The sequence below is a fragment of the Podarcis bocagei genome (genome assembly GCF_964188305.1).
Source record: "Podarcis bocagei genome assembly, chromosome: 2".
Taxonomy (NCBI): Eukaryota; Metazoa; Chordata; class Lepidosauria; order Squamata; family Lacertidae; genus Podarcis; species Podarcis bocagei.
The window spans coordinates 21495484-21518698 of NC_138126.1; the positions used below are offsets into that span (position 1 = coordinate 21495484).

Below are 23215 nucleotides of genomic sequence, written 5' to 3' on the forward strand. Positions count from 1 at the left end.
AATGGCTGCTCCCATTTTTAATTGACATGTGCCTTTATAAATTTAGTACAGTGGTACCTCGGGTTACGAACACCTCGGGTTACAAACACTTTGGGTTACAGACTTTGCTAACCCAGAAATAGTACCTCAGGTTAAGAACTTTACCTCAGGATGGGAACAGAAATCACATGTTGGCAGCGGGAGGCCCCATCAGCTAAAGTGGTACCTGGGGTTAAGAACTGTTTCAGGTTAAGAACGGACCTCCGGAACGAATTAAGTTTGTAACCAGAGGTACCACTGTATAGGAGTGCTTTTTAAAAAAATGTCCTTGTAGCGTTTTATGGAATGTTAAATATCTGTTGGTATGTTTGCAGCTTTCTTTTTGAGCACTTTATCTATAGCTCTTGTTTTGTCTATGGTTGCTTTTGCTTAAGGAGAGCACCAATATTCCAATCCTCTCCCCCTCTCTCTCCAGGAAAGGCAAAACCACCTTGCTGAAACATATTGCCAACCGGGCCTTGAGAATTCCTCCCAATATTGATGTTCTGCTCTGTGAACAAGGTAAAGGAAGAAGCGTTCCTCCCCTCTGCAGAGGCAGTCCATTCATTGTCCCGCCTAGGCAGGGGGTCCCTCTTATTAAGAACAGAGAAAGCTGCTGTCTATTATTATTATTATTTTATTGATAGATAAATTGATTGGATTTATATACCGCCTATACCCGCAGGTCTCAGGACGGCTCACGGAACTGACTCAAACCACCAGCTCATTTCAGTACTGCCTGTGCTGATGGGGAGAAGCTCTCCAGGGGTTCAGCAGAGTGTCTCTCTTAGCCCCAGCTAGATATTACTGGGGACTTCTGAGCCAGAGTCAGGAATAGGTCAGCCATAAAACACCCAGTCTCAGTGAAGAAACCAAATCAGTTCAGCCTTAGTGATCCCAGCAGGGTCTTGCCCCAATGAGGTAGTTGCAAAGACTGACGGTCTCTGCCTTCCCACCGCTCTCTAAGATGGGCCCTACTTCCGTAGTTCCTTCCGCAGCAGCCAAAGGCTCCTTTGTTTTGTCTGTCTCTGCTGCACCCTCTTCATTTCTCTGCATGTTCTGGGAAACCAGAGGGGAGGGGAGCTGCTTGCAGCAGGAGGGGGAGACTCTCTGCTTCTTCAGCAGCCAGATCTCTGCCTCTTCACCCCTGCTCTGATTCTAGACTGCTCTCTGCCACAGCCTCTTCCTGCTCACTAAACCTTGTTGCCTCTTCAGCTTCCGACATCATCTCCAAGTCTGCTCCTCCTTCTCCCTCTGGTCGCTTAGCTTTGTTCCACCACCAGTCCCTGGGCTCTGAGCCTTCTTCCCCTGTGAGTTCCCCAATCCATAACATCTGCATGCAAACCAGATGCTCAGCCACTGATCTTAGAGCCCTGCCCTCTCTCCATTCAGTAGCACAATATGAGTGTTGTGGCTGCAGAGATTTTCTTTTTTAAAAAAATAATAATAATTTGGTGCTGGCTTTGATCAATCCTTGGCTGTGGGGCTTAAGCAGCAGAGTCTTCACGGTGGTGTCCTCCTTTATCTTAACAGAGGTGGTTGCGGATGAGACCCCCGCAGTGCAGGCTGTGCTCAAGGCCGACACCAAGCGGCTGAAGTTGCTGGAGGAGGAGAAGCGCCTGCAGGCGCTGCTGGAGAAAGGGGACGACGGGGCTGCAGAACAGCTGGAGAAGGTACTTGTGGAGCGTTCCCTGTCCTGTGACTGCGGGGCAGTACAAAACTGGGTTACCCAGGTGGGAGTATTTTGCACAAGGAGTTCTCTGATCTGGAATGGCTGGCATCACTCAAAATGTGTCCTTAGATACATTCGCAGAACTGCAAAAATGTTTTTTAAGCTGTATTTCAATCAATTGTTTCAATCAAATATTTGGTGCTAGCCACCCTGAGCCTGGTCTTGGCTGGGGAGGGCGGGGTATAAATTATTATTATTATTATTATTATTATTATCATCATCATCATCATCATCTTACAAAAGCCAGCAAAGCAAATTAAATATTTCTCCTGTGGGGTGAGAAAAAAAGGGAGGGACATGTTCACACTCAATTTCTGGTTGTTAGCCTGTTCCCTTTTCTTGATCTCTGCTCACACCATCTATTTTCTCCCCTTTCCCCAGGTCTATGAGGAATTGCGGGCCACAGGAGCCGCAGCAGCTGAGGCAAAAGCCCGGAGAATCCTGGCAGGTTTGGGCTTCAACCCTGAGATGCAGAACCGGCAGACCAAGAAGTTCTCCGGAGGCTGGCGGATGAGAGTGTCCCTGGCCAGGTAATTGTCAGGTGGAGAGAGGTGGAGAAATGGGAGCATCAGCATGATGTATCCTTGAAGTTAATTCCTTTTCATTTGTTGCCCCATAGCCAATATTCTCTGGGTAACGGAACAGTTTTAATTGGAAATCCAACACAACATCATTCAATTTGCGGCACGGAAGTCAAATAAAGCAAGGGGTGAAAGGTCACAGGTGCTAGCTTGTGATGAGTGGTTGTCAACTAAGTTTTCCTCAAAGTAGACGTTAATGGACCTAACCCAGTCATGTCTGCTAATTGCACTGTGTCTCCTATGAGTGTACACCTTGGTGGTATACCACTCATTTTCTCTTGTCACGAGTGGCTTTAGGATAAGGAAGTCCGCCGCAGCCACATTCTGCCTCAAAAGCACTCTGTCTTGCACCACACAATGTAGTTCAGGGATTGTCATGGGAGCCAACAAAGCACATTTTGGAATTTTGAGAAAGTGCTGTGGGCACCAGACACAAAATGGCTGCCTTGGAGGTGTGATGTAACACAAAATGGCTGCCACTTTTAAAAGAGCTGAAAATGAGACAGGAGCGCAAGGCGTGCCCCCCCCTTCCTGTCACTAGGAGGATAGACACCTATATCATAAGCCACCGCCACTCTCACCCACAAAGAGATGTTTTATTTGCACCTCTCCTCTGTTCAGAACTGATCAGGCGGCCAGTGTCCACTCCTAGTCGCCAATGAAATGTGGGCCTGTTTAAGGAAAGGCCAAGCCAGTTTATGCAAACAGGAATTGAGCACGAAGAGCAAATAGCCTCTGTTGCTTGTGTGTTGTTGTTGTTTAGTCATGTCTGACTCTTCGTGACCCCATGGACCAGAGCATGCCAGGCACTCCTGTCTTCCACTGCCTCCCACAGTTTGGTCAAACTCATGCTGGTAGCTTCGAGAACACTATCCAACCATCTCGTCCTCTGTTGTCCCCTTCTCCTTCCCAACATCAGGGTCTTTTCCAGGGAGTCTTCTCTTCTCATGAGGTGGCCAAAGTATTGGAGCCTCAGCTTCACGATCTGTCCTTCCAGTGAGCACTCAGGGCTGATTTCCTTCAGAATGGATAGGTTTGATCTTCTTGCAGTCCATGGGACAATCAAGAGTCTCCTCCAGCACCATAATTCAAAAGCATCATTTCTTCGGCGATCAGCCTTCTTTATGGTCCAGCTCTCACTTCCATACATCACTACTGGGAAAACCATAGCTTTAACTATACGGACCTTTTTAAGATGCTGTCTGTTGCTTGTGCAGGAACAGTCAAACCGTCTCGCTCAGTATTGTCTACTCTGACAGCATCAGCTCTCCAGAGTTCCAGGCACAGTTTTCTCCCTGCCCCATTTGGAGATGCTGGGGGATCTTTGGCCTTCAAAGTAGATGCTCTGCCACCAAGCTTTGACCCTTTGTCATTGCTAACCGTTCTCTCCTTTCAGAGCGCTGTTTATGGAGCCCACACTGCTGATGCTCGATGAGCCAACCAACCACTTGGATCTCAACGCCGTCATCTGGCTTAACAAGTAAGTTGCTGCCTCTGTGCGTTTGGGGGCATAACAGCTCGGCAGCTGGGGGGGTGGGGTGGGCACCTGCGTGGGTGAACATGCCTGCTTTCCAGTGAAGGGTGGGCAAAGCAGTTTTGGTGCTAGCCTTTTTTTCTTTACCTTAATATCATTCATTTCCACCCTCCTCCTTGCCCGATGGACACCACCCTCTGGACGATTTGCAATAGAAGTTTAAAAACCACCAGCGTCAACCAAGGAAAACCAACCACGCTGTGCATTGTTTATGACACGCAGACACAGGCCCTAGTGGGAAATAATAAGATGCACGCGAGCTTTAGTCACTGATTTATTGAATTTACATCAGTGGCGTAGCGTGGGGGGTGCAGGGGGGGCCGGCCGCACCGGGCACTACATCTGGGGGGGGGCGCTCGCACTCGCAGCTCTCTGCCCCTACCTGGCTCACTCGCTCTCTCTCACTGCAGTGCTGGCTGTGCGAATCCGAGCTGCTGGGTCGCCGCCCACTGTGGAGGGGGTGGGTGCCAGGCGTGCGGTGCGGAGAGAGAGCGAGGGACTATCTGGGGGAGGGACAGTGCAGCGGCCGCCCAGCGCAGCGCTGAGTGCGGGAGAGAACCACACCAGACCAGACCAGGCAGCAGCAAGAAGAAGCTGGCAGCGGCGGCAGGTTAGGGGTTAGGGGGCGCAAATTACTTGCCTTGCCCCGGGTTAGGGGGCGGAAATTACTTGCCTTGCCCCGGGTGCTGACAACCCACGCTATGCCGCTGATTTACATCTCACCCTTCTTCCCCAAAGAGCCCAGGGCTGAGAACAGATGCACAGTTTGCTGTGTTTGTAAAAACAATTTAAAACGGATTAAAATGTTCTAAAACACAATTGCAATGAAAAACATCTAAAAGCACTTGAGATTAAAATATGTGTCTATGCGTTGATCTCGGGGCAGCCAGGAACAGTATTCTTCAACCACCAAATGCCTGGGCCAACAGGAATATTTTCTAATCCCTCAAAGTTAGGGATGGAGATGGGCACACCTGACTAGAGAAAGCATCATTGCTTCTGAATACCTGTTGCTGGAAACGACAGGAGGGGAGAGAGTCCTTATGCTCCTGTTCGACTCGCTGGTTTCCCAGAGGCATCTGGGTATCCACTGGGAGATGCCAAACTAGATGGGCCATTGGCCTGATTCAGCAGGCCGTGCTTACAAGGGCATTCAACAACCAGGGAGTCACCACTGAAAAGGCCCTGTTTTATTTTACACAGGTCAAAGGCTTTCCTTGGGGCAGAACTCTTCCCTCTCTGTTAATTTCTCAGCCCCTCCTAATTGCCACCTTACCTACACCCTTCTCCTTTTGCCTCTGTTTCTGATTTCAAAAGACAGCCTAACCCTGAACATCTGTACATAGTAACTGTTGTTGTTTGAATTTATATACCGCCCTACACCCAGAAGTCTCAGGGCGGTTCACGAAAAGATTGACATAAAAACTACAATATAGATAATCAAAATAAAAACAACACCCCCCCTAAAAAAAGAGCTACATTTTAAAAGAGTATAGGATGCCAATCAGATCAACCAAAGGCCTGGTTAAAAAGGAACGTTTTTGCCTGGCGCCTAAAGGTGTATAATGAAGGCACCAGGCGAACCTCCCTGGGGAGAGCATTCCACAGACGGGGAGCCACTGCAGAGAAGGCCCTGTTCTCGTGCTGCCACCCTCCAGACCTCTCGAGGAGGAGGCACACAAAGGAGGGGCTCAGAAGATGATCTCAAGGTCTGGGTAGGTTCATATGGAAAGATGCGCTCTTTGAGGTATTGCGGTCCTGAGCTGCTTAAGGCTTTATAGGTCAAAACCAGCACTTTCAATTGGGTCCAGAAACTAACTGGTAGCCAGTGCAGTTGGATCAGGATTGGTGTAATATCCTCAAATCGTCTTGCTCCAGTGAGCAACCTGGCCACTGAATTCTGCATGGGCTAAAGTTTCTGAACCGTCTTCAGAGGCAGCCCTACATATACCGCATTGCAGTAATCTAACCTTGAGGTTAGCAGAGCATAGACAACTGTAGTTGGTCTATCCCTGTCCAGATAGGGGCGTAGCTGGGCCACCAGCTGATGGAAGGCGCTCTGGGCCGCTGCTTCCAAAGCAGGGTGGTTCCATTACAAGGAAAATGTACTCCCTATAATCTTTTTTAAAAGCATGTGGTGATGGGTTAAAACTGTGAAAACCAGTCCTCTCTCTTTCATTGTCTAACGGTTACTCCACACCCTCTTACAGCTACCTCCAAACATGGAAGAAGACCCTCCTTATTGTCTCTCACGACCAGGGTTTCCTGGATGACGTGTGTACGGATATCATCCATCTGGACATGCAGAAGCTTTTCTACTACCGGGGAAACTACAGTAAGTGCCCACAGAAGCCTCCACATTGGAAGGGCTAGGCAGTTTTTTTTGTTGGCGGGGCAATTCCATTTCTAGGGTGCTGTTGTGTTTCTTTGTGGGGGGAGTTAAGGAAGTGAAACATCAAGGAAAACTCATTCAGTATCGGTCATAAGGTAACTTTGTAGAACTGAAGCCCCCCCCCCCCCAAATCTAGAAATCCGTCAAGTTAGAGAAATTGGATTTTGACTTCGGACGTTTCAACTTCAAAATTCCTCGGAACTTGAAGGGTTTTAGACTTGTCAGGGCAGTCTTTTGACTGTGTGTTTTTGTGTTGTGTGGTTTGTTGTTTTAAAGAGTGTAAAGTATCGAATTCTCTTAAAGGCCAGCTTTCAAATACAGTTAGAATCAGAGGGTTGAATCTAGAAGTTGTGTGAATTGAACTGAGCTGAAGGGGTGCTATCAGTGGAGAGGGCCTGATTTTCACCAAGTGCCCAGGCTGCTGTTACCTTTGTACATTTACGCCCTGTCTAAGTCTCTGGGATTGAGGTCTACTTCCAGTTCAGCGTGCGGTACTTCAGAAACTTAGAGGCCCGAAACTGTTGGGATACTGCCAGGGAGATAAAGTCCATCATGGCCCCAATCCGTCTGCCGGACAATCCATCAATCTCTGGTAGGCACGCAGTATCATCAATTTAGCGACATGAGTTTCTAGGAAATACCTTGCCACATTCCAGAGCTCATGCACACTCTTATCAGCAGATAATGCACAGCAAAAGTCGCACCCAGGAGAGCATTATTTACAAGCTTTATTCAGCATTGATCAGAACAAAGAAAGACATGACTGCCTGCGTCAGTGTCTCCGACAGAGAGAGAAAAACGAAAGCAATAGGAAACATAAACATCCTGTGAACAGGACATGCGCAGACTCTGTGACTCACAAAGCCTGCTCCCTTTTAAGGTGGAATGTTGTTAGACTGTGTTAGAATGTTGTTAGACTGTGAAATCTCCTTACCCCAGAGCCATGTCTCCAGAGGCCTCCATTTGTTGCAGATACAACATAAGCTCCTTCCTTTGTTCAAACCAGAGCAAGGACACAGATCTTGTGACTTGGGAGTGGAGTCGCATGACTGTAGCAAAATATTTCAGGGCTGCCTCTCAATTCCCACGCCTTCCGCCACGGCAAGGGAAATGGACGTTTTCACACAGAACGTGGAATGCTGATGTTTGGCAAAACTCATTCTCCCTCTCTCTGTTCAATATATTTTACCTCACGACTTAACTCAGCCAACATACGGCCATTTGCTGCAAAGTTCAGAACTGACTCCTTGGCAATTTCTTTCCCTTTTCTCTTCCTCCCTTTGCTCTGGCTTCTAATCAAATCAATTTAAATTCAAGGAAGGGGGAGAATGGGGAATAGCGGGACAGAAAAGTTCGGTTTTGCCACCAGAATAACTAAATTAATCTATGCAATGCTTGTCTGGTAATGAGGTGTCATAATTTGAACTCCCTGCCCAACTCTTAAGCAGAGGTGGCTCCATTCTCTCCCACCCCCCTTTAAATATGGGAGGAGAAATGGGGGGCACCCCTCTGGAAACATGAGGGCTCAGGATTAGGGATTCAGTAGATTGGGTGGAATCTTAAAACTCTGGGGCGTTTCAGCCTAACGTGTCTCCGGCCTTTTTTTTTTTTTTTTTTTTTTTTGCCAATATGCAAGTGCTGAGATAGCAAGACAGCTTTATCAAATGTGCAAATGTATTTTCTAGGATTGAGCAACTGAAACCAGGTTGCTGCTGGTTTTGAGCCCTGGAGCAAAACAAGTCCCTGCTCAGCGACAAGCAGTGACTTGGATCGCATTGCAATCCACTTCCCATAGTCTAGGGGTATCTGCAAAACTAGATTTCCCCATGCCTGACTTTCCCAGGGTGCATTTCCAGGGAGATTTGAATCTCTGTCACCTGTCATTCAGAAGACAGGAGTGCCTGGCGTGCTGTGGTCCATGAGGTCACGAAGAGTCGGACACGACTAAACAACAAAACAACAGCTGTCATTCACAAACCTCTTCTTGGAAGATTTAGTCCATGCGTCCTTATCACCCATAACAGCTAAAAGGGCAACTTCCTCATCTGGTAGCAATATACTTCTGATTAGCAAATACCAGTGCCTGCAAGTGTTGGGTGTTATGAAGTGTGTATGCCAGCCTGCGGTTCTCACTTGCAATCCTGACACCCTTTCCCCGCCCCCAGGAGATATTGCAACTAAGGTGGCTTAAACATGCACGCCTGGGTTCCTGCCATGGAGGCTTTTTCAGGGCCAAAATAGAACTTCCAGGCTCAGGCGCTGTCTGCGATAGCAAAAATCTGGTCTCCGGGGAGTGCTTCATAACATGGTGGAGAGCCATTGCCTCAAGGTCTTTGCTGGCCACAGCCAGACTCCCAATTCAAGACCAAGATAGTTCAGATCTCCCCGAGACCAAGGTGAAGAGTTGGTGGAAGAAGATTGGAAAAAAATTAAAATTTATTTACAGAAACATTGCAAGATCCAGGAATGCTAGAAGGATGTTGGAATGAAGCAATGTGGTTTTAGCAGAAATGATATAAAAGATTAGGTAAAAATTGATTTTTTAAGTGGTGAAATGAGAATGTAAAATTATAGTACACTAAGATAAATTATTAGGATAAAAACCAAGCGGAAAGGATTTGCTGAAATATTTAATTGAACTAGAATACAAAAAAGGGAGGTGTGAGGAGGTCAGGGAAACAAGTAAAAGAGAGATAAGACATGGAAAGATGGAATTGTTTTTAATTGTTTATATTTTCTTGTATTTTGTATTTTCTGCTTTTCTTTTTTCTTCTCTCCTTTCCTTTTTCTCTTTTTTTTGTAACTTCTTTGAAACTCTAATAATTTTTTTTTTTAAAAAAAGATAGTTCAGATCTCCAAGATGATGTTGAACTACAACTCCCATCATCCTATTGGGTGCTGACCGGGTCTGATGAGAGTTGTTGTCCAACGACAGGAGAAGGCAGATCCAGGCTGATTGATCCAACCAGCGCAGTTCTTAAGAGTTCTCTTCACCCCTCTGCATCTCTCTTCAACCCCCACCCCACCCCACCCCAGTGACTTTCAAGAAGATGTATCAGCAGAAACAGAAGGAGCTTCTGAAACAGTACGAGAAGCAAGAGAAGAAACTGAAAGACCTCAAGGCCGCAGGGCAGTCAACAAAGCAGGCAGTAGGTTTCCACTTTGTATTCTGTCATGGGACCCACAAACTCGGGAGGACCCCCCCCCCAAAAAAAAGGTTGCGCAGTTAGGTTCTTCTCTATGGGCTTCCTGGGAGCAGGGCGGTCCAAGGCGGCAGAGCTTTTCCATGAGTTAATCTGTGGAACTACACGCTGCAGTGTTCTTTACAGCGATTAAATAAGCACAACCGTTGGGATAAGATTGCACCCGTAGCCTTCTGCGTGGCCTCAGATATTAGGGCAGGACTTTTACTCCAGTGGTGGAAGTTGACAGGAGGGGGGTTGGTTCTAGTCTCAGTGGCCCTTCTGGAAAAAATGTACACAGTATTGCGCTTTTTAATTAAGGGTTTCTGTCTGCTGAGATTAAAAGAGCATAGCGGCCTAGATTGGGCCTGTCAAGAATGCTTGCCAATGGTTGGTGTCCCTGTTAACCTGTCTCTCTCCGGCCGTCCCCAGGAAAAGCAGACCAAGGATGCCCTGACACGAAAGCAGCAGAAATGCCGTAAGAAGAACCTGGATGAAGAGGCGAGCGAGGTGCCTCAGCTGCTGAAGCGGCCAAAGGAGTACACTGTTAAATTCACCTTTCCAAACCCGCCGCCCCTCAGCCCACCCATTCTGGGCTTGCACGGTACGAGTCTGCCTTAGCAAGGGAGAGTCCATTGGGGAGCAGGGGCAGGCAGTTTTCTGGGTGACTTCGGAAAATCACAAAGAAAAGAAATCAATGGCATCTATTAGATAGATAGATAGATAGATAGATAGATAGATAGATAGATAGATACAGTGGTACCTCGGGTTACATACGCTTCAGGTTACAGACTCCGCTAACCCAGAAATAATACTTTGGGTTAAGAACTTTGCTTCAGGATGGGAACAGAAATTATGCTCTGATGGCACAGCGGCAGCAGAAGGCCCCATTAGCTAAAGTGGTGCTTCAGGTTAAGAACAGTTTCAGGTTAAGTACGGACCTCCGGAATGAATTAAGTACTTAACCTGAGGTACCACTGTAAAGGTAAAGGACCCCTGATAGTTAAGTCCAGTCGCGAACGACTCTGGGGTTACGGCACTCATCTCACTTTACTGGCCAAGGGAGCCGGCGTTTGTCCACAGACAGTTTTTCCGGGTCATGTGGCCAGCATGACTAAGCTGCTTGTGGCGAACCAGAGCAGCGCACGGAAACGCCGTTTACCTTCCCGCCAGAGCAGTACCTATTTATCTACTGTACTTGCACTTTGACGTACTTTTGAACTGCTAGGTTGGCAGGAACTGGGACCAAGCTCACCCCGTCGCGGGGATTCGAACCGCCGACCTTCTGATTGGCAAGCCCTAGGCTCAGTGGTTTAGACCACAGCGCCACCCGCATCCCATTAGATAGATAGATAGATAGATAGATATTAATATACTATTATTATTATTATTATTATTATTATTATTATTACTACTACAACATTTAAGAATAACCTTTTACATGTATCTCAACATACTATGAAAACAGCCAAGTTCTTGTAACAAGAGTGTTTTGCTTCCAGATACAGTGGTACCTTGGTTCTTGAACTTAATCAGTTCCAGGTGTCCGTTCGACTCCCGACACCATTCAAAAACCAAGGTGCGGCTTCCAATTGGCTGCAGGAGCTTTCTGCACTCAATCGAAAGCTGCATTGGACGTTCAGCTTCTGAAAACCATTCACAAACCATAACACTTCTGGCTTTGTTGTGTTCTGGAGCCGATTTGTTCGACAACTAAGCCGTTTGAGAATCAAGGTACCACTGTAGTTTTAAGAGGCAATCATTGTAACTGATAGCTACAACAATATATTACAGCAATAGCACATAAGAGCATATATGAAATAGACTTGTACTATAACGAAAGCAAAACAGGCTTGCGTAGCTAGAACGGGCCACTGAGCCACTAAGACCAAAAACACACATTTAATTGTGAAAGAAACACTGTTGTTGAGATCTCCAGATTCTATTTTGTTCTATTGCTTCTTCAAAACTAGCTTTGAAATAATAATAGATTAATATATTTATTGAGAATAGCACACACACAAAATTTATTTCCATGGTTTCCTACAACAGAGTGACTACAGTTAGAGATATTTCCTTCCCTGTAGCCCACTCTCCTCCTTTTTCCCTCCTGTAGGTGTGGACTTCTGTTATGAGGGGCAGAAGCCTCTTTTCAAAAATTTGGACTTTGGGATTGACATGGAATCTCGAAGTAAGTGATTTTGGGGTTGGGGGCGGTGAATAAGTCCTTCTAAGAAACTTGTATGCCTTCATGTTTGCCTCCTGTTTACTGAACAAGAAATCCACCTCAGCATGCTGGCTACATGACGTCCTTTGAAACCATCATAGTTCCTTCCAGATGTTGTTGGACTCCATCTCCCATCAGCCCAGTCCGTCACAGCTAAAGGTTGGGAGTCTAGCAACATCTGGAGCCACACTTGCTTATCCCCGTTTTAACGTCTTCCAGTGTTTTATTTTTGCCTGAGAGTTCCCTTCTCAAGTCTGTCTGCCTCAGCTCTTGAGAGCAGGCCACAGGGAAAGCATCTCCTGCCACGCAGAAATCTCAAAGTTGACTCTGCCTTTCTCTCTCCCCTCAGTCTGTATTGTGGGTCCCAATGGCGTCGGGAAAAGTACACTGCTGTTGCTGTTAATGGGTCAATTGACGCCGGTAAGTGAGCCCTGCCCCTCTTCCCCCTTTTTGGTCTTCCTCGTGTTTTTTAATCATCCCGCTTTGTTCCTGAGATGGCCTCCCTTTTCTGCTTGTCTTCCCTCCACCACATGCCTTTGCTGATCCTGACAGGAATGTGTTTCCCATTTCTGCTCAGGCAGCGAGAAAGGCTGCTCTAGGTGTGTCCTCAAATTCAGCCCCCTTGGTGCATGAATTGGGCCACGCCATTGCTGGGGAGCAAGGGGTGAGCTGCAGGACCCATCTGTGGATGGCTACATGTGTTTATTTAGTAGACTCATATACCACTTTTTCACTATAGAATCCTTTAAGCGACATTTATAAAAGCGCTACAGGTACACCAAGGACCATGTGCTCACAAAAGAACCATCCCTGCTGAAACAGGAGCTGGCATCAGGGGTTCCTTCCTGCAGGGCAAGTGGTGTTTCTTGGCCCTGTGGTGGGAACAGGGCGGTCTGGCTGGAGCAGGCCCAGCTGTTGTCTGTGCCTGCTCACCTCCTGTGAATCTGGGGCTTTCTGCAAGAGCATTTAACCTTAGGCTCTGCTTTGCAGCCAGCAAGCGCTCTCCTACCCAGGTTCGTAGGCCTAGACCCCAGGAGTTTAACTGCTGAGCAAATGTCTATCCCAAGAGCTGTCCAACCTAAAATTTTATTCAAAAGAACAGTAGGGTGTTTTTGTGTGTGTGTGTGTGTTTTGGTGGCCCATACGGGGACCAAAAGAACAGTAGGTGTTGGTCAAATCCAGGCAAACTCTTATCACTGCTGCTCAAATGTCCCTCTTGCACCTTAACCAGGCACAGAATCATTCCTTTCCATTTTGCACGATCTCAAAATAGGCTGCCTTTTGATGGATGGGTGTGTGTGTGTGTGTTTTGGTTTCACAAGTTCATTCACAGAAAAATATTCTTGCAAATATTAAAATTTAACACAAATATTCTTTCGAATCCTAGGACTTCCCTCCTCCCCTCTGTGGTTTCATTAAAAACCGTTTCCAACTGCAGATTATAAGTGTATCCAGTTTACAGTCCACAATTATATCCAAAGTCTATGTATCATTGCAATAGTCCAATAGTTTCATCTGCCAGTCCGCCCTCATAGGTATCTTATCATCTTTCCAGCTCTGGGCTAGCAACATCCTTGCATCTGGCATTTTGGCCCTGCTGAATCCGATCTTTTCAAGCACTTCTTCTTTAATCTGGTTGTATCTCAGGGAAGGTCATTAGACCCTTGGACTACACTCTTAACTTGTTTTTGTTTATGTTTTCATCCTTCCAGACAAGAGGGGAAATGAGGAAAAACCACAGGCTGGTAAGTACCCATGACAATACAGCAGAGAATGTGGAATGACATTTTGAGCGGGGTGGGGGGCGGTTCACATCTGGAATAGCAAAGCAAGCCTGTGACTCCAAATAGAAGGATCTTTGTCCTGCTGGAGGCTGGTTTGTTCCAAGAAACCATGAAAACAAATAGTTTATGTCTTCACCTGACAAGACGCATATGACAGAGGGGCTTCCTACCTTTGCTTTTAAGAAGCTACTGGGAAGCAGAGGGTCCTGGGGTTGAATGTGAGAGGCCCTGGATTGATTTCTGATGGTGGCAATTACATTTCTTCCCCACCTCTCCTCCAAGAAGCTCATGGGTGTTGGGATTTCGTTCTCTCATTGCTGGATCATGTGATCCTTATTTACAGTGGTGCCTCGCAAGACGAAAAGAATCCGTTCTGTGATTCTCTTTGTCTAGCGGTTTTTTCGTCTTGCGAAGCAAGCCCATCGAAGGATTAGCAGATTAGCGCTATTAGCGTCTTTTAGCGGCTTATCTGCTGATCGGATCAGCTGATAAGCAGCTTAGCGGCTTAGAAAAAGGGGGGGAGGGGAAAAACCAGCAGGAACTCGCAAGGCATTGTCGTCTTGCGAAGCAAGCCCATAGGAAATTCGTTTTGCGAAGCACCTCCAAAACGGAAAACTCTTTCGTCTAGCGAGTTTTCCGTCTTGCGAGGCATTCGTCTTGCGGGGCACCACTGTACATTCCATACAGCTGGAAGTGTATGAAACAGACACTGAACTTCTGTTCTTTGTGCTTTAGTTTTCTGTTCTTTGTTCTCTGCTCTCGGACAGAGAAGACGTGTGAGACGCTCTTCACACTAGCCATCTTTGTTGTTTTGATTTGCTGTAAATAAAGAAGCTTCCGTGATGCCGCATACCCTACGCAGCCTCACTTCTTGCTGAAACTCGGCTATACTGTGCCCACAGGTCCACTGGATGTGGGTCGCAGTTCTTCTGCATACAGGGGACGTATGCATAATGGATGCATGTCTCTAAGAGTGGTCTGCTGAAAAATCAGTGGAGAGCAATGGGATCTCTAATAGTAATAATAATAATAATAATAATAATAATAATAATAATAATAATAATATAATAATAATAATTTTTATTTATGTATATCCCGCCCTCCCCAGCCGAAGCCGGGCTCAGAGCGGCTAACAACAAGTAAAAATAGCAGAGTGTACATAAAATCACACAGTCAATTAATTAAAATACATTCTAAAATAAATTCAGAATCAAATTAATGGCAACCATTGGGCTAGAGTTCTATGAAAATTACAGAAGGAGAGAGCGGGGTCAGGCTATGCCCTGGCCAAAGGCCTGGTGGAATAGCTCCATCTTGCAGGCCCTGCGGAAAGATGTAAAGTCCCTCTTCTCTGTCCAGAGGTGCCAGGAACATTTGACTAAGCTCACACAGCACCTCAGTGTGGGACCCTTTTAAACTGGTTAAGGGAGTGGGGGGGTAGTAGTAGTAGTAATAATAATAATAATAATAAATCTTATTTATACACCGCCCATCTGGCTGGGTGGCTACCAACAGAATATAAAAAACACATAAAAACATAAGTTTTTTTAAAAAAAACTTCTCTAAACTGGGCTGCCTTCAGGTGTCTTCTAAACGTCAGATAGTTGTTTATTTCCTTGACATCGGATGGGAGGGTGTTCGACAGGGCATTCGCCACAAGCGGACTGGTGACATTTCCTTTCGCAAGATGAAAGACCTGTCCTTTTCTCTCCTGGCAGAAAATCGGGTTCTTCAACCAGCAGTATGCCGACCAGCTGAATATGCAGGAAACGGCGACAGAGTACCTGCAGCGCAACTTCAACCTGCCCTACCAGGATGCCCGCAAATGCCTGGGGCGGTTTGGCCTGGAGAGCCACGCCCATACCATCCAGATCTGCAAGCTCTCTGGTATATAAAGTAATAATACAGTGGTACCTCAGGTGACAAACACTTCGGGTTACAGACTCCGCTAACCCGGAAGTAGTACCTTGGGTTGAGAACTTAACCTCAAGATGAGAATGAAAATCACGCGGTGGCGGCGGGAGGCCCCATTGGCTAAAGTGGTGCTTCAGGTTAAGAACAGTTTCAGGTTAAGAACAGACCGCCGGAACGAGTTAAGTTTGTCACCTGAGGTACCATAATAATAATAATAATAATAATAATAATAATAATAATAATTATTATTATTATTATTATTATTATTATTATTATTATTTTATTGATTGTGTGCCTTGGAAAACCAGCCGCAAGCGGGGATATTGCTCCTGTGCTCTGAGCCTGCTTGCACACTTCCCTGGCTCCTGTGAGAACAGGGTGTTGGACAAGATGGGCTCTTCTTGGGTTCCTGTGCATAGAGGGGGCATCTCACATTCATTGTCTCTCTTCTGTTTTGTACTTCCTTCTAGGGGGACAGAAAGCCCGTGTGGTCTTTGCCGAACTTTCTTGTAGGGAACCAGATGTCCTCATTTTGGTGAGTCCCACACATAACTCCTTGAAGAGGAGGGGCGGCGTATGGGATATATCTTGTAAGATTGTGATAGTTATCTCATTACTACAAAATAGCAATAAATTTGAACCTAATCGATTTTGGAGCACTGGGATTGTTCCCCGAGGAATTGCGCTTACCTTACCGCCAGCAGCAGGGACGCAGGTGGCGCTGTGGGTTAAACCACAGAGCCTAGGATTTGCCGATCAGTAGGTCGGCGGTTCGAATCCCCGCGACGGGGTGAGCTCCCGTTGCTCAGTCCCTGCTCCTGCCAACCTAGCAGTTTGAAAGCACGTCAAAGTGCAAGTAGATAAATAGGTACCGCTCTGGTGGGAAGGTAAACGGCGTTTCCGTGCGCTGCTCTGGTTCGCCAGAAGCGGCTTAGTCATGCTGGCCACATGACCCGGAAGCTGTATGCCGGCTCCCTCGGCCAATAAAGCGAGATGAGCGGTCACGACTAGACCTAATGGTTAGAGATCCCTTTACCTTTACCGCCAGCAGAGTGTATTGGAGCGGTCCCAGACTGTTGGATCTTTTAAGCAGAGAGGCCCACAATAAGGGCCTGCCTGCCTGCCTTCCTGCCTCTCTCTCTCTCTCTCTCTCTCTCTCTCTCTCTCTCTCTCTCCCCTTTCTTTCTTTCTTTCTTTCTTTCTTTCTTTCTTTCTTCCTTTCTTCCTTTCTTTCCTTTCTTTCTTTCCTTTCTTTCCTTTCTTTCCCTGTCTCTTAATGAAAGGATGGTAATCCTTGGTGCACCTTCTTACAATTCTGTTGCTCTTTTCTTCACAACCCCATTCAGCTACCCTCTGATTCAGATCCTGAGCTAAGCTTAAAGGTCCTAAAAGCACCTTCCCGAGTCTGCATTGGCTTCTGGTTGCTAATGCTTGGAAACCCAGCCAGGCTGCTTTCTGAAATCTGCTCGGTACAGTGGTACTTCTGGTTACGTACTTAATTCGTTCCAGAGGTCCGTTCTTAAACTGAAACTGTTCTTAACCTGAAGCACCACTTTAGCTAATGGGGCCTCCTGCTGCCGCCGCACCACCGCCGCACGATTTCTCTTCTCATGCTGAAGCAAAGTTCTTAACCCGAGGTACTATTTCTGGGTTAGCGGAGTCTGTAACCTGAAGCGTATGTAACCTGAGGTACCACTGTACTACAAAGATTTCTGCTGCTGCGGAACCTGGGAGCTGAATCATCCTTCTTCAAGCCCAACCCACCACCACTGTAGAGCAATGCAAATCCAGGAGACTGTCCCCAACCCCATGTACGTCATCCTCTTTTTGTGATTTTCTTGCCCCCCCCCCCCAGGATGAACCGACGAATAACCTGGATATTGAGTCAATCGATGCCTTGGGTGATGCCATCAACGAGTATAAAGGGGGTGAGTGAAACATCTAGAGAGCACCGGGTTGGGGAAGGCCATTCTAAAGAGCATATGGATTATGTTTCCTACATTTCCTACATGCAGCGGTTTCACCCTCAAAGCCCTAGTGATGAAGTAGACCTCACACACAAGATTTTGAAGATGACTCTTCACCTGCAGGATGGCAAATATTAACAAGCAGTATTATATATGCATATTAAGTCCAATACAATGTGTTTCTCTCTCCCTCGAGCCCAAGAGAGGGTCTTCTTGCTTCTTGCTTTCAAAACTCCTTTATAGCAGTGCGTAAGTTAGCAGTCCATAGCTTGTCTGTCCTCACAAACTCCTCCAGATATAGCGTCTGCTTGAAATTTCCATATTCAGTGAAACAGCCAGCCACCCGCCAGCTCCAACCCTTCCTGTCTAACAGACACACACACACACACACACACACACTTTTAAAGGGAGTTAACAAATTGACACAGCAATGATTCCACGTTTCTCTTTTTGTGGTTTATTTATTTATTTATGTTTTATACATTTATTTGCATTTCATACATTCTTCCTTTTTTGACAAAGTAATAATCATAAATGAATAAGAATTAAACTGTGCACCCCACCACCGAGACCATTCCATTGCAACTATCCAACCTCCCAAAATGTCAACACCTCTAGCGATGGTTTGACCCCTTTCTGTTTTAACAGTACAATTTCTGCAAACAACCCTCCTTATCTCCTCAAAATCATTTATCCTGCATATTCCCCGTCTTACCTTAATGGCACATGTTAATTTGTCGTTAATAGCTATATCCCACACCTCTTTATACCATTCTTCCATTTTGTATTCGCCTTTCCCCTTCCACTTCCTAGCTCTAATAATTCTGGCAGCTGTCAATAAATTTGTGAGCAAGTCCTTCATAGGCTGCGAACCTTCCATCCCATTGTAAATTGATAATACCTCTGGACTTTTGGTCAGCTTTAACACAGTGATTTCTGTTATTTCCTTAAAAACCCTTTGCCAAAAAAATTGTACGTATTTTCACCCCCACCACATGTGAACATGATTCTGCATTTCTGTGACCTAAATTGGAGTCACAAGATTTTGCGGCTGTTACATTACAACACCGTATTTTTCGCTCTATACGACGCACCAGACCACAAGACGCACCTAGTTTTTGGAGGAGGAAAACAAGGGGAAAAAAAATTCTGAATCTCAGAAGCCAGAACAGCAAGAGGGATCGCTGCGCAGCGAAAGCAGCGATCCCTTTTGCTGTTCTGGCTTCTGGGATAGCTGCGCAGCCTGCATTCGCTCCATAAGACACACACACATTTCCCCTTACTTTTTAGGAGGGAAAAAGTGAGTCTTATAGAGCAAAAAATAAATACGGTACATTACATTACATTGGTTTTCTTTTCACCCTTACAATTCATTCTTAGTAAAATACATTTTCTAACATATACAGTACAAATACGGACATGCCCTGCTCGTGTTCCCAGCCGCTACTTCTCTCTGGTAGCTCTTGAGACCAGAAGAGGCACATACCGTATTTTTCCGTGTATAAGACGCCCCCTTGTATAAATTTTTCTGGACTCAGATTTAAGAAAATTGGGGGGGGGGGGGAATGCCAAAAATCACTAACCCGACTGAGAAACGCTGACAATCGCTCGTGTCCCAGAAGCCTACAGCACGCCCAATTGACACAGGGGCAGCCAATCCACAGCAGCCCTTGCCGCAGCAACCAATCACGTGCCCAATTACTGCAGCAGCAGCCAATCCAGCAGCCCTTGCCGTAGCCACCAATCACCCACCAAATCGCTGCTGACAAGCTCCTGCGCATGGCTGCAACTGATCACCAGTCTTCCCTATGCACTATCCGTATATAAGACAACCCCCGTTTTTTAACGTTATTTTAGAGTAAAACACCCTTGTCTTACACATGGAAAAGTGCGGTATATTGTCCTGTGGAAGGGTTTTTTTTTGTGGGGTTTTTTGCAGCAAGTGGGATTTTCTTAGAGCAGGATGCGCTAACTGTCCCGCCTCTTCCCCCTTCCAGCCGTGATCGTTGTGAGCCACGACGCCCGGCTTATCACAGAGACCAACTGCCACCTTTGGGTGGTGGAAGACCGCTCTGTCAACCAGATAGATGGCGACTTCGAAGATTACAAGCGTGAAGTGCTGGAGGCCTTGGGCGAAGTCCTGGTCAATCGGCCCCGGGAATGAGGATGAAAGAGGCGGGGCCTCTTCGGTATAGGCCCCGCCTCCATTGGTTTTCCTAGCAGAAGCTCCTCCCTTTCCTTGAGAAGCCGGACTCTATTTATCTGACAGCTGAGGGAGGAAAGAGTGAGCATTTAGAAGGAGCTAACAACTCCATCTTACTCTTCCCTCTCCACCACCAGCAGGAAAGTTAAAAGTGTTTGAGGGGGTTGGAAAAGTGAGGGTGTGTCTCCCAGCGGCTTGTTGTCCCCACCCCCGAGGCTAGCATTTTGGTGTCATTTTTACAGATCTCTCTTTTTTTCCTCCCACCGTACACTTAATAAATTAAAATGTGAAGGATGCTTTTGCCTGATGGGCTGCCTTTGTATTTATTTATTTATATAGATGTGTATATATTGTCGGGATCTCCGCTCGGCCAAGCTGATAAAGCTCATTTTCTTCCCCCGAGTCTTTCGGAATCGCCTCCCGACGTGTTTAACAACCTGAGCCTTTGATAAGGCCTCAGGCACATTCTTCAGCAGAGTTTCCAGCACAGGAAAGAGACGAGGTTTGGGCTACATTGTTAAGAGTTTTATTTCTAAGCTATGCAGGCAGAAAAGACAGCCTCTCTCTATGAAAGCAGAGAGCAACTGGAACAAAGGAAACTGGAAACCACTAACGTCACATCCCGTCTCCTTTCCTGTGAGACTTCCCACAGCCTGGAAGGTCTCTGGAATGTAAACAGAGTCCTGTGACTCCAAGCAGTTGCACAGTGATAAAATCAGAAACTAACATACAGTGGTGCCTCGCAAGACGAAATTAATTCGTTCCGCAAGTTTTTTCGTCTTGCGATGCACGGTTTCCCATAGGAATGCATTGAAAATCAATTAATGCGTTCCTATGGAAACCGCCTTCAGACCAGGTCCGGGGACAGTCTGTCCCCCGACCTCTTCTGAAGGCTGGGGGGGGGACAAGGGCTTTTCTTCCCACCCCCAGCATTTTAAAAAACCCCGGGACAGCGGAGGACTTCTCCGCTGTCCGGGGCGATCTTAAAATGCTGGCGGGCGGCATTTTAAAATCGCCCGGGACAGCGGAGGACTTCTCCGCTGTCTGGGGTGATGTAAAAGCCCCTGGGAAGGCAGGCAGGGGGGACAAAGACTTTTGCCCCCCGCCCGCCTTCAGAAGAGGTCCTGGACCTCTTCTGAAGGCGGGCGGGGGGCGAAAGTCTTTGCCCCCGCCCGCCTGCCTTCAAAAGCCGTACGGGAAGGCAGGCAGGGGGGAGCAAAGACTTTCGCCCCCCACCCGCCTTCAGAAGAGGTCCTGGACCTCTTCTGAAGGCGGGCGGGGGGCGAAAGTCTTTGCTCCCCCCCGCCTGCCTTCAAAAGCCGTCCGCGATAGCGGGAAGCTCTTCCCTGCTATCCCGGACTGCTTTTAAATGCTGGCGGTGGGGAGCAAAGCCTTTCGGCCCCCGCCGGCCTTCCTGGACCTCTTCTGAAGGCCGGAGGGGGGGAAAGGCTTTGCTCCCCACCACCAGCATTTAAAAGAGGTCCCCGGAGATTTCCCTATGGGCTTTCGTCTTGCGAAGCAAGCCCGTAGGGAAATTCGTCTTGCGAAGCGCCTCCAAAACAGAAAACCCTTTCGGCTTGCGGGTTTTCCGTCTTGCGAGGCATTCGTCTTGCGGGGTACCACTGTACCGTATTTTTCGCCCTATAGGACGCACCGGCCCATAGGACGCACCTAGATTTTTGGGGGGGAAATAAAGGGGGGGAAATTATTTTTTTTCCCCAGGCGCGGGGCTGGGGCAGGGGAAGCCCGAGCTTCCCCCGACCCCAGCCCCCAGAATGGGAGCCAGAGTGGCTCTCAGAGCTTGCGGGGCTGGGGGAAGCCGGAGCTTCCCCCACCCCCAGCCCCCAGAAAGGGTCCGAGAGCGCTGGCGAAGGTGCGTGCACCTTCGCCATCGCTCTGGGAGCTTGCGCGGCTGGGGGCGTGGGAAGCCGGAGCTTCCCCCCATCCCAGCCCCCAGAACGGGTCCCAGAGCGATGGCGAAGCTCTGGGAGCTTGCGCGGCTGGGGGGATAGCTTCCTGAAGCCTGGAGAGCAAGAGGGGTCGGTGCGCACCGACCCCTCTCGCTCTCCAGGCTTCAGCGAAAGCCTGCATTCGCCCCATAGGACGCACACACATTTCCCCTTCATTTTTGGAGGAGAAAAAGTGCGTCCTATGGGGCAAAAAATACGGTATAACAAGCGCTGAGATGGAAACACAATTGTACAGTTTACAACAATGCATCAGATAATGAGTCACTAAGATTATAATCCAGATTATCAATATCTCTGAATAAACAAGGAAGAAGGCAACATACTTCATACATTTAATACAGTTCATAGAAGAGCCTACTCAGTATCTTTCCCGTTTATATACTTAGAATCATAGAATCATAGAGTTGGAATAGACCACAAGGGCCATCGAGTCCAACCCCTTGCCAAGCAGGAAACACCATCAGAGCACTCCTGACATATGGTTGTCAAGCCTCTGCTTAAAGACCTGCAAAGAAGGAGACTCCACCACACTCCTTGGCAGCAAATTCCACTGTCGAACAGCTCTTACTGTCAGGAAGTTCTTCCTAATGTTTAGGTGGAATCTTCTTTCTTGTAGTTTGGATCCATTGCTCCGTGTCCGCTTCCCTGGAGCAGCAGAAAACAACCTTTCTCCCGCCTCCATATGACATCCTTTTATATATTTGAACATGGCTATCATATCACCCCTTAACCTCCTCTTCTCCAGGCTAAACATGCCCAGCTCCCTTAGCCGTTCCTCATAAGGCATCGTTTCCAGACCTTTGACCATTTTGGTTACTTAAAATCTTTTGTTTAAGGAGAATCATATTCATCTTAGAATCATAGAGTTGGAAGGGACCCCGGCGGTCATCTAGTCCAACCCCCCTTCAGTGCAGGAATATGCAGCTGTCCCATCGGGAATAGAACCTGAGACCTTGGTGCTAGCAGCACCATGCTCTAGCCAACAGAGCTCTCTATGCAATTGCAAACAGGTTTAGTTTTTTTTTTAATTCTGGAGAATAGAGAGTGAGAAGGTGGGAACAAGTTGGTTGAACAAGGGGAAGGATGCAGGCAAGTGTTTCCCCACCATCACTGCCTCCTTTGAGGGGGAGGCCTCTAAGCAGTTTTAAAGTCCTGCTTCCTAGCACTAGAGTTGCCAATGTGGTGCCCATGTGCCCGCAGGGCCCCCCCCCCGAAATTTAGCTTGAAGCAAGCATTCTGTTGTAGCCAGTAGCCAACCGGTTGATATGTGTGGGGTACCCATGACACCTTCTTCTCGTTTGCAGATGTGCCTCTTGAGACACACAATCCTGAGGTGGGGGGGGCATCTTTCTTTGCAAGGGGGAAATAACCAGGCCAGAAATAAAAATTCAAAAGCTTTATTTCCTAACCAAACTTTTACACAACTAGGGTGTCTTCTCCTGCTTATAGAAAGTGAGCCTGGAAAAGGAAAACAGAAATTGGAGTGAAAGAATAGTCCCTGTTTAAGTGCACTAGCCCTAATCTACACAGGTAACAGGATGGGGTGATATACCCACAAAAGAGACACCTGAAACAGGCAAATAGCCCCATCTGCTTCTTTCCTCCCAGTCACTATGAATTATAGAATTGCAGAGTTAAAAGGGACCCCAAGGGTCATCTACTCCAATCCCCTGCAATGCAGGAATCTCGGCTTGTTTAGTCCATGCACACA

General features: G+C 47.2%; 1 protein-coding gene across 3 annotated transcripts in view; it reads left to right on the forward strand.

The window, feature by feature from the left end:
• The window catches only part of ABCF1 (ATP binding cassette subfamily F member 1), a 48244-nt gene extending 28403 nt beyond the window's left edge, over positions 1–19841 (forward strand). For all 3 annotated transcript variants that reach the window (XM_081181936.1, XM_081181937.1, XM_081181938.1), the window contains exons 15-28: positions 455–540; positions 1552–1691; positions 2132–2280; positions 3728–3811; positions 6076–6200; positions 9294–9406; positions 9872–10043; positions 11556–11630; positions 12016–12086; positions 13379–13411; positions 15169–15337; positions 15835–15899; positions 17220–17292; positions 19329–19841. In XM_081181936.1, coding sequence (XP_081038062.1) covers positions 455–540; positions 1552–1691; positions 2132–2280; positions 3728–3811; positions 6076–6200; positions 9294–9406; positions 9872–10043; positions 11556–11630; positions 12016–12086; positions 13379–13411; positions 15169–15337; positions 15835–15899; positions 17220–17292; positions 19329–19495 — 1522 coding nt within the window. In that variant the 3' untranslated portion in view covers positions 19496–19841. The remainder of the gene's footprint in view (positions 1–454; positions 541–1551; positions 1692–2131; positions 2281–3727; positions 3812–6075; positions 6201–9293; positions 9407–9871; positions 10044–11555; positions 11631–12015; positions 12087–13378; positions 13412–15168; positions 15338–15834; positions 15900–17219; positions 17293–19328) is intronic.
• The last annotated feature ends 3374 nt before the right edge of the window (positions 19842–23215 follow it).